The sequence below is a fragment of the Arachis stenosperma genome, chromosome 9 (assembly GCF_014773155.1).
Source record: "Arachis stenosperma cultivar V10309 chromosome 9, arast.V10309.gnm1.PFL2, whole genome shotgun sequence".
Lineage (NCBI taxonomy): Eukaryota > Viridiplantae > Streptophyta > Magnoliopsida > Fabales > Fabaceae > Arachis > Arachis stenosperma.
In genome coordinates, this window is record NC_080385.1 from 156,425,044 (window position 1) to 156,434,750 (window position 9,707).

Genomic DNA, 9,707 nt, shown 5'->3' on the forward strand with positions numbered 1-9,707 from the left:
TATTATTAATAAGTTGATAGATAATATATTGATATTCTATATTTTTTTTAAAATTAATATCTAAAAATTATTAATAATAATTTAGTCAAATTTATTAAATTATCTAGTTACTTTTAAATATTAATTTCATATATAAAAATAACTACATATAAATTTTTACTGTAAAAAATAATAATTACGCTGATTAATTTCGATCAAATGTGGTACGACTTCGGTCAAACTGGTTTAAACTAATTACTTGTATATAAATGCTTAAAATCTATTTTTTATATGCTAAAAATTATAAATTATGTTAAAAATATTACCATTCACATATTTCTTTTTAATTATCAGTTTAAACATGTAGGATAAGTATAGTTTCATAATATAATATAAAAAAAAAGAATATACAAAATTTTAAACAAATCAAAAGAGAGTTTTGTGTGGAAAAAAATTAGAAATATAATTATTTATGTATTTTTTTGGGTAAAAAATCCAAATAAGCCAAGGAGAGCTGGAAATTACCCAAATCAGCCAAATCAAAAATCCACACCTGAATCCACCAGGACGAATTATTATATAATTCGAATCAATTAGATTCGAATTATGCTATCAAGTAATTCGAATTGATATAATTCGAATTACAAAGAAGGAAACAAATGAAAGTAAATCGAATTGAGTTAATTCGAATTACAAGGAACGAAACAACATGAAGTAATTCGAAACAAGTTGTTTCGAATTATACTTTGCTAATTCGAATTTAGTTAATTCGAATTACTAGGTTAGTTTGTCATACAACCTAATTCGAAACGAATTGTTTCGAATTACATATATATAGTGCGAGCCAGGGCTGTATATATATGCTGTGAACTCATGATGCTCTCAACAAATAGGGGAGATGGCTAGTGAGGAGAGTTTCCTAGTTGTGGTACATTACAGAGGGTCGATTAAGAGAAAAACTCGGTCCGGCGTGAAGTTCACTGATAAGGATCCCCTATGTATTATCGTGACGCCAACAACTACCTACGATGCTCTTGTTAGCTCCGTGCTGGAGAAGTTTGGTCTTGAAGGAGTTAAAAGGGTCAAGAAGTTTTTCTACCGCATTCCAACAGCGGTGCTCCATGACACCGTGAAGTTTGATTATTTCACAATCGGTAGTGAGGAGGACTTGCAGGTTATGTTTCTTTCTCGTAGGCAGTTTCCCGAGGTAAGAACACCAGAGCTGTTGGCAAAGTTGGTTGATGTGGTATCTAGCTCGGGTGGTTCGAACCGGAATGCCAATACTATAGCCGCGGTTGCCGGCTCGAGCTCGAGACCTGCTATTGCTTCATCCTCTGCTCCTGTGTATGGGCCACCGATGCAGCCTGTTGCGTCCCCTTCGTTTGCCGTTGATCTGAGCGGCAATGTTGGAGACGAGGTTCGGTATGGGGAACATATTCCCACCGAGGTACACTATCCCACACCGGCTGGTGTTGGTGATGGTTTGTTTGATGATCCAGATGACGATGACGTTGAGCCGGATATGATCGCTGATGAAAGCGGCGATGATGTTGGAACTACTGTTCCGAGAAGGGCTACAGGTGGATCTAGTTCTGGCACACAGCAGTATCCACCCCATTTTTCCTCGTTGGACCTGGATGCCATGCGGCAGGACGAAAACGCTCTGCAGCCCTCAGGATTTGGCGCTAGAGATACCGAGGGGTCTGCCGGTATGAACGAGTTCCAGGTTGGCCAACAATTTCAGGATAAAGATGAGGCGCTGTTGAGTGTGAAGACGTACAGTATCTGCCGAGGGGTCCAGTACAAGGTCGTTGAGTCTGACTACCGCAGGTATGTGGGAAAGTGTTATGAGTTTGGGAATGGGTGCACATGGCTAATTCGGTTGAGTCTCCGACAGCGGAAGGGTATCTGGGAAGTGAAGCGATACAACGGACCGCATACATGTCTTGCCAGCTCCATCTCCAGCGACCATAGGAGTCTGGACTACCATGTCATATCCACCTTCATTACGCCGTCACACTTTGGGTTCAGGCCTACGTACAGGAGGGTATGGATGGCAAAGCAGAAGGCCGTTGCCGTCATATATGGGGACTGGGACGAGTCGTACAATGAGCTCCCTAGGTGGGTTTTAGGAGTTCAGCTGACGATGCCTGCCACTGTAGCCGTCCTCAGGACTTGCCCTGTTCGAGTTGGGGGACAGGTTGACGAGTCTCAGGTTTATTTTCATAGGCTGTTCTGGACTTTCCCCCCTTGTATCCAGGCATTCCCTCATTGCAAGCCTTTGGTGAGTATTGATGGCACCCATCTATATGGGAAGTATGGGGGAACACTGCTAGTCGCCATTGCACAGGACGGAAACTCGAACATCCTCCCCGTGGCATTTGCACTAGTTGAGGGTGAGAATGCTGAGTCATGGTCTTTCTTTCTTTCCCACCTCCGTGAGCACGTGACACCTCAGCCGGGTCTGTTAGTTATTTCAGATAGGCATAACGGCATCAAGGCAGCCCTCGAGGCTCCGGATGGGGGATGGCTACACCCTGCTGCGTACCGGGCGTTCTGCATTCGACACGTTGCAGCGAATTTTGCCTTGACGTTCAAGGGAAAAGATGCCCGGAGGCTTCTTGTTAACGCCGCATATGCCAAGACCGAGGTGGAGTTCGACTACTGGTTTGACATTCTGCGCTCTGAGAATCCGGCAATGTGTGACTGGGCGAACCGAATCGAGTATTCGTTGTGGACACAGTACTGTGATGAAGGTCGGAGATTCGGGCACATGACGACCAATATTTCGGAATGTGTCAACTCAATCCTGAAGGGGGTAAGAAACCTCCCTGTTTGCTCGCTGGTGAAGGCCACATACGGAAGGCTAGCTGAGCTATTTGTCCGTAAGGGTAGGGAGGCCGAGGCTCAGATGGGTACTGGACAACAATACAGTCAATACCTAGTAAAGTGTATCGAGGCCAACCTGAGGACAGCCAGGTGCTTCACGGTGACTGTTTACGACAGGGATAACTCAGAGTACACCGTTGCTGAGACGACTCCGACAGGTTCATTCTCTCTTGGTACGTACAGGGTCTCGTTAGGGTCTAAGACTTGTGATTGTGGATACTTCCAAGCACTACATTTTCCCTGTCCGCACACACTGGCATGCTGTGCTTATTCACGACTTACATGGCAGCCTTACGTCCACGAGGTCTATCGCCTGAGTTCTGTCTTCGGTGTCTTTCAGATGGGATTTACACCTCCCATTCCAGAGGGTTTCTGGCCACCTTACGCCGGACCTACCGTTATACCGGATCCGAGTATGAGGCGTGCGAGGGAGGGTCGTCCTAGATCCACAAGAATTCGCACCAACATGGGTGAAGCAGATCCTAACCGGCCAAAGAGATGTGGCCTCTGCAGGCAGCCAGGTCACACCAGGCGTAGTTGTCCACAAGCCGCAGGCCCCAGCGGGACTGCTGGAAATCAGTAAGATGTTTGGTTTGTCTGTTTTTAGTTGTTAATCTATTAGCACTTATCTTCTACTTCAGTTAGCAATCATTGTTCTCCGTGCAACTAAGTTGTTTCCAATGAGTAATGAAACTTGTTATTCGTACCAAATATTTCTGTTGAATGTCTTTTAAATGATTGAAATTAATATCCAAAACAACCAACATTGTATCATGGGATGACTGATAAAGAATAACATAACATCAAACTATATTTCATAACATAAAATTAGAATACATCACACTAAATGACATAACAAAACATCAAAGTACATAACATAACATCGAATAACATAACAACAAAGTACATACCATAACAATGATAACCAACCAATAAGGTACACAATATACATATAACATGACATACACCACTATCCATATATCATCTAAATAGGTGCGATCCAGTGCCGCAACGGCGTGGGACCCGTGTGCGGTAACCCCTACGTATAAGTGGCTCCTCATCCTCAATCGAGTCGTCGCTGTCATCCGGAGCTGGCTCTCTCGGGGTCATAGGCACAACATGCACGGGTCTGGATGATGACGGGCCGGCAACTGAATGTGACCCAACAGTCTGGGCCGATGCTGGGGTCCCACCCATGGCAAAAGGATGCGCAGCAACTACCGTGGCAGGCTCGTTCAGATCTACATCCAGCGGTGCCTGTGCCCCTGTCGTATGAACCCGTCCAGCTGCAGCCTCATCCTCCTGCATGATGGTCCGGATATCATCAAGGAAATGCGGCCCACCGAACTCGGCCACAACGCCATCACTAGCAAGGAAGTCTCCAAACATCGAGCCAGGACTCACCCATGGAGTGCTCTCCTGAAGGGTATGATCATCACCGGGAACATCTACGAAATAATCTCCAAGACCTCCACCACCAAGCCCAGCATCAGTGTGACTCGTGGGATCTCCCATACCAGATCCACGCGGCCCACCATCATGCCCGCCATGATGGGCCCTATCCACCCCCGCAACATCACCTATCCCAGGCATCTGGGCACCCTCTCTAGCAGCACCCACCCTCCTCCTGCCTCCACGACCACGAACTCTCCCCCCACCCCTAACTGGGTCGTCGACGTCATCCATAGCCCGATCCACCTAGTTCCACTCATGCTGGCTACGACGTGTCCCAACTCGTGCTCTCCGCTCAACACGACGTCTGTCAGGAACATCCTCGACCCGGTCCATATCTGGAAGTCGGCCTGCACCCCTCTGCGTCGCCGCATCTGGAATAGGAACACCTCTCGGATCCCCCAATAACATCTCAGGCGACAAAAACCTCTTTCCGTGCTGATACCACCATGTCAAGAACTCATGTGACGGTCCGGGGTCGGGCACGATGTCAAACTATAGAATGTGATCCGTACGCTCCTGCCAGTGAAGATGCCACTCAGGGTACTGTGCCGGGAACCAACGGTCACCTCCTCTCCCGTCCTTCGACATCAGGAAGTCGATGTTCAGGGCGGGAGACGGTGTGGGCTGAACGCCGCCAAACTGAGGTAAAACTCTATCAACCTGATGCCACTCGACAACCGCAAAATAAACCAGGGACGTTCTGCATCGCCATAACATGGTATGCCGAGGCTCCAAGACCTCAGGATGGACAACCTGGATGACGTCGAGTGCGCTGTAGGGCATCCATATGAACTGAAAAAATCAAAATAAAATCGTTTGTACACTTATGTCAGAGCTATAAACTGAAACAATGACTTCAGATACACAAATGTTCTGCGTACTTACCTGCCGAGGCTGTAACAAGTCGATCTTCATGCGAGCCATCTGTACCCGAGGTCCCTTGTTGCTAATCCCAGGATTGTAACCAGACCATCTGCGTACGAGAAAATAGAAGAATTTTTTGCATAATTGAAAATAAAAACAAGAAGAATATATAGTACAAAACAATAACGGTACCTCGAGGCAAGGGGCCAGCTGATCTCATCATACCCAAATGGTCTAAGAGTGGGAAACCTCCAGAAGATCCAAGACTGTAATAACTGTAACGGGCCAGCTAACTTCACCACATGTCTGTTGGCGACTCGGCACATGCACATGTACATCCATGCTAGTGCCGCCGACGCCCAACTGTAGCGACCCATCTCCTCAAGCCGAGCAACATAAGGTAGCCATCTGATGTGTATACAATTGCTGGACTTGTCGGCAAACAGCTGCGTACCCAATAACATCATGATATAGGCCCGGGCAAAGCGCCTAACTGTCTCCTCATCTGCCCCGTCTGGACACTCTGCAAATGTCTCCTGAAACCAGGTGCAGTTGACTGCGAATTTCTGCACCTGGTTCTCGGGAGGTAAAACACCGAGCAACTCATGGAACCACTGCCAAGCAGGTCTCCCACCCTCAATGTAAAGGTGGAAGTCGGTAAGGCAACCACTAACGTAATCTCCGTCGACTGGCAACCCCAGCTGGTATGCGACGTCCTGAAGCGTGATAGTGCACTCTCCGAACGGCATGTGGAAGGTGTGCGTCTCAGGCCGCCACCTCTCGACGAATGCGCTGACTAGGGGCTCGTCTAGTCGGAACCATCTGTCGTTCAGTCTCGCAAGATGGTACAGTCCGGCCATCTGCAAGTACGGAACGTACCTCTCATCAAGACGCATCCCCTGCTACCGCCTAACGCTGGATATGCAACGACGAGGCTGGCCAGTACATAAACCGCATAATTAGAACAGATGCACAAACCACTAACATAAGCGATATATTTTATATGGAACCAGAAAATAAATCATGATGGGTAAAAGATATATGAAACAAACGACCGACATTTCATACACAAACCGCTCACTCAAACCACGTGCAAATACCATTAACAAAAACAGATGCATTTTCACATTTATCATAAACCACTACCGTTAACCGCTAACCATCACTGAATCCACTATCCAAAACCGTTAACAAAAACCGAGTACAAAAATCGCTAACAAAAACCACTGGCCTAAACCGCTTGCTTAAACCGCTAACACTAAAATAAACCGCCAAAAAAAACCATTAACAAAAACCACTGTCCTACACCACCAACCTAAACCACGACCCCAAACCGCTAACCATCACTAAAACCACTATCCAAAACCATTAACACAAACCGCTTACAAAAAATAATTTCAAATACCACTAAAAAAAACTACTGGCCTAAACCACTTGCTTACACCGCTAACACTTAAATAAACCGCTATAAAAAACCATTAACGAAAACCACTAGCCTACACTACTATCCTAAACCACTATCCTAAACCACTAACAGTAACATAAACCATTATAAAAAACCATTAACAAATACCGTTATCATAAACCGCTTTTATAAACCACTAACCTCGTCGTTGATCACACCGGCGATATGAGCTACTCCATCCAAACGATAAAGCCTTCCCGGATCGTCCCCCATCGACAAAAAAAGCCACTCTGGTCGCACTCGTACTGAACGTTGGTCTTCTTCTGTGGGATTTGGTGGGGTTGGAGAATGAGAAAGTGATTCGAATGAACTTGGCTCGAACTCCTGTTATAGCCGAATCCCTTGTAATTCGAATCAACTTGATTCAAATTACTATGCAACTCAATTTTCAACTAATTCGAATCAACTAGATTCGAACCTCTCTAATGTGCACTTCTCCTAGTAATTCGAATTAAGTAAATTCGAATTAGGTTGGTATAATTCGAAACGAGTTGTTTCGAACTTCATTAGTTTGTTTCCTTCTTAGTAATTCGAATTATATCAATTCGAATTACTTGATAGCATAATTCGAATCTAGTTGATTCGAATTATATAATAATTCGTCCTGGTGGATTCAGGTGTGGATATAATAATTATATAATGTAGTTTCCAAAATATCTATAATGGTTTGGTTTATTAGTTAAAACTTATACTATAAATAAAAATGTTATAGGCACACTAAAATTACTAAATCAACTATTATGAATTTATTATAAATAATTAAATATATGTATTTTTAATTTATTTTTAATATTTATTTTTTATATATGACTGATATAGTATTTTTTTGTACATGTATTATTGTACTGTAAAACACTTCTAATTGAAAGTGGCGCCATGCACTTTGCGAGTTTGCAATAACTGCAAACTAAATATTTGTAATTTAAAATCAAATATGTAATTGTGATTCATTACATTCAATAGATTATATCATTATACACTAGATAGCCGTGGTTTCATCTCCGAGCTGGAGAGCTCCCCGCACTCCACGCCGGTTCCACTCCCAGGTGGCGCCTCTCTTCCACGGTGGCACCTGATCCATCTGGCTCCTCGCGTTGACGCACCCATGTGCTCTTCTGTCAGTAGTCGTCAGCCATCCCTTTCATCTTCTCTCTCACGCAAAGTCGCTTCCTTTTCACCGAATCAGTGAGCCAACCTTCCTCTTCATGGATCTGCTTGAATAGGTAATGATTTCGTTGAACCCTATCAGCTTTGCTTTCTTCTTCAAATTTCGTTTCGTCTGCGGTACGAAACTTTGTCTGCGAGTTGTGTTCTCCTGGAAGTTTGTTCCTCGCCGTTCATCTGGGTTACTGTTTTCCCAAATTCCCGGCAAGATTGAAGATCTCAGATCATCTGTGATGAATTTTGTTGTCGGTTCGACGATTGATCTAGGTTTTACTGTGTACGGTTCCTGAAATCCATGATTGTGCAAATTCTGATCAATTTTTGTATCTGTTCTATGGTTAATTGAGAATTTCTTTTCTAGGGTTTGTGAAATTCCTAATCTTGCAAATTGTCATCGTTTTGGTATCTGTTCGATTTTTAATCCGCATGTTATTGTCTAGGGTTCCTGAAATTTGTAATTTGCATATGTTTTGTGTTTTTCATGAGTATATTTATGATTTATTACTTTTTTTACATTCGACAAATCACTTGAGTTTTTTAACTGTTTTCTGTTTTGAGAAACATGTTCTGTTCTCTATGTTTGATGTAATGTTCACATGAAAAATGTGGTTTGGATACATAATAAGGTTGTTCTATATATTCTTTATTGGGAATCCGAGATTTGGGCAGCTGTAACAAGGTCTGAGGTTTGAATCTCATCCTTTTTATGAGTGTTGATGTCATTTCGAGATTTTTTTTTATCTAAACTTTTTTTTCCCACTCATCTGTTGTTTTGAATGTATCCTTACCTAACACATTTACCAACTCTGATTGTGATGAGTAGAATCATTGTTTGGGGTAGTTGATTACTGTTTTCGCCATGATCTTATGAGGTGTAGCTGCACTGTTGTAGGTATGGTCTCATATCTCAATTTCTGGTGTGTATTGCTTTATTTCTTGAGAGTTTCACTTGTTGTTCCTTTTTTTCTGTTGGTTCAGGTTTATCTCCTCCTTGACCCCAAGTTAAGAGGTTCATTCAGAAAAGAATGGCCTTCTGCCATTAAAATGGCTTCAATGTGTTCTTTCTGTAAGTAGCACATGTCTTTCCCCAAAGAAATAAGTATCCAGCAGCTGGTCTTCCTGTCAAAATGTTTTTTTTCACATTTAATAAGGTTGTGCTATATATTGTTTATTAGAAATTTAAAATTCTGGAATCATTATGAAGCTATGAGGTTTCTGTCTCATCGTTTTCCTGAATGTTTTTGTGATTGACATCTTTTTATTAGTGTTTGTGTATACTTTTGCTTCTATTTATCTGTTGTCTCAAATTTATTGCTACCTAATACATTTACTAACTCTCATTGCCAGCACTACAATCATTATTTGGGGTAGTTGGTGACTGCCTTCCCTTTTCTTGAATGACGTGTAGCTGCATTGTAGTAGTTTTGGTGTGAAATGTTAATATTTGGTCCCTATTTTTTAATTTCTTCAAAAGTTTACTCCTTTTTGGTCGGTTCATGTTCTTGCTTAGAATTTTTTGTAGTTCCTGTTAAGTTTCAGTTTTAACTCATTATCAGAACTGCATTTGTTATTTGCTGAATTGTTTGTTGCATGTATTTCTGTTTTTTTTTCCTGAATATATTTTTAATTTTTTACTTTGTTTATATTCAACGAATCCCTAGACTTTTTATACTATTTTCTGTGTTCTGAAACATGTCCCCTGATCTATGTTTGATGTTATATTCGCATGAGAATGTGGTCTGGATACATAAGGAGGTTGTGCTCTGTATTTTTCATGTTTTTCCCTTGGTTCAGCTTTTGCTGCTATCATTAGTTGTCTATATTTTATTGAATGGAGATGATCATGTGAGAATGCCTATGAAAGTATGGGCTTTGTATGAAACCTATTTTC

The 9,707-nt window shown here is 42.7% G+C and overlaps 2 protein-coding genes across 2 annotated transcripts; one reads left to right on the forward strand and one right to left on the reverse strand.

Annotated features, from left to right (window-relative positions):
* The first annotated feature begins 877 nt into the window (after positions 1 to 877).
* Positions 878 to 3,451, forward strand: LOC130950232 (uncharacterized). Its single transcript, XM_057878755.1, has one exon. The coding sequence runs from the start codon at positions 878 to 880 to the stop codon at positions 3,449 to 3,451; it is 2,574 nt and encodes an 857-aa protein (XP_057734738.1).
* Positions 3,452 to 4,815: 1,364 nt separating this feature from the next.
* Positions 4,816 to 6,083, reverse strand: LOC130950234 (protein MAIN-LIKE 1-like). Its single transcript, XM_057878756.1, has 3 exons — positions 5,380 to 6,083; positions 5,209 to 5,296; positions 4,816 to 5,115 (listed from the first exon to the last, which is right to left on the reverse strand). The coding sequence occupies exons 1-3, from the start codon at positions 6,081 to 6,083 to the stop codon at positions 4,816 to 4,818; spliced, it is 1,092 nt and encodes a 363-aa protein (XP_057734739.1).
* Positions 6,084 to 9,707: the final 3,624 nt, after the last annotated feature.

Coding starts and splice junctions, on each gene's coding strand:
- LOC130950232 (XM_057878755.1), top strand. CDS start 878: ATGGCTAGTGAGGAGAGTTTCCTAGTTGTGGTACATTACAGAGGGTCG.
- LOC130950234 (XM_057878756.1), bottom strand. CDS start 6,083: ATGCGTCTTGATGAGAGGTACGTTCCGTACTTGCAGATGGCCGGACTG. Junction 5,297..5,379: donor AGCTGGCCCCTTGCCTCGAG/GTACCGTTATTG, acceptor TCTCGTACGCAG/ATGGTCTGGTTACAATCCTG. Junction 5,116..5,208: donor ACTTGTTACAGCCTCGGCAG/GTAAGTACGCAG, acceptor TGATTTTTTCAG/TTCATATGGATGCCCTACAG.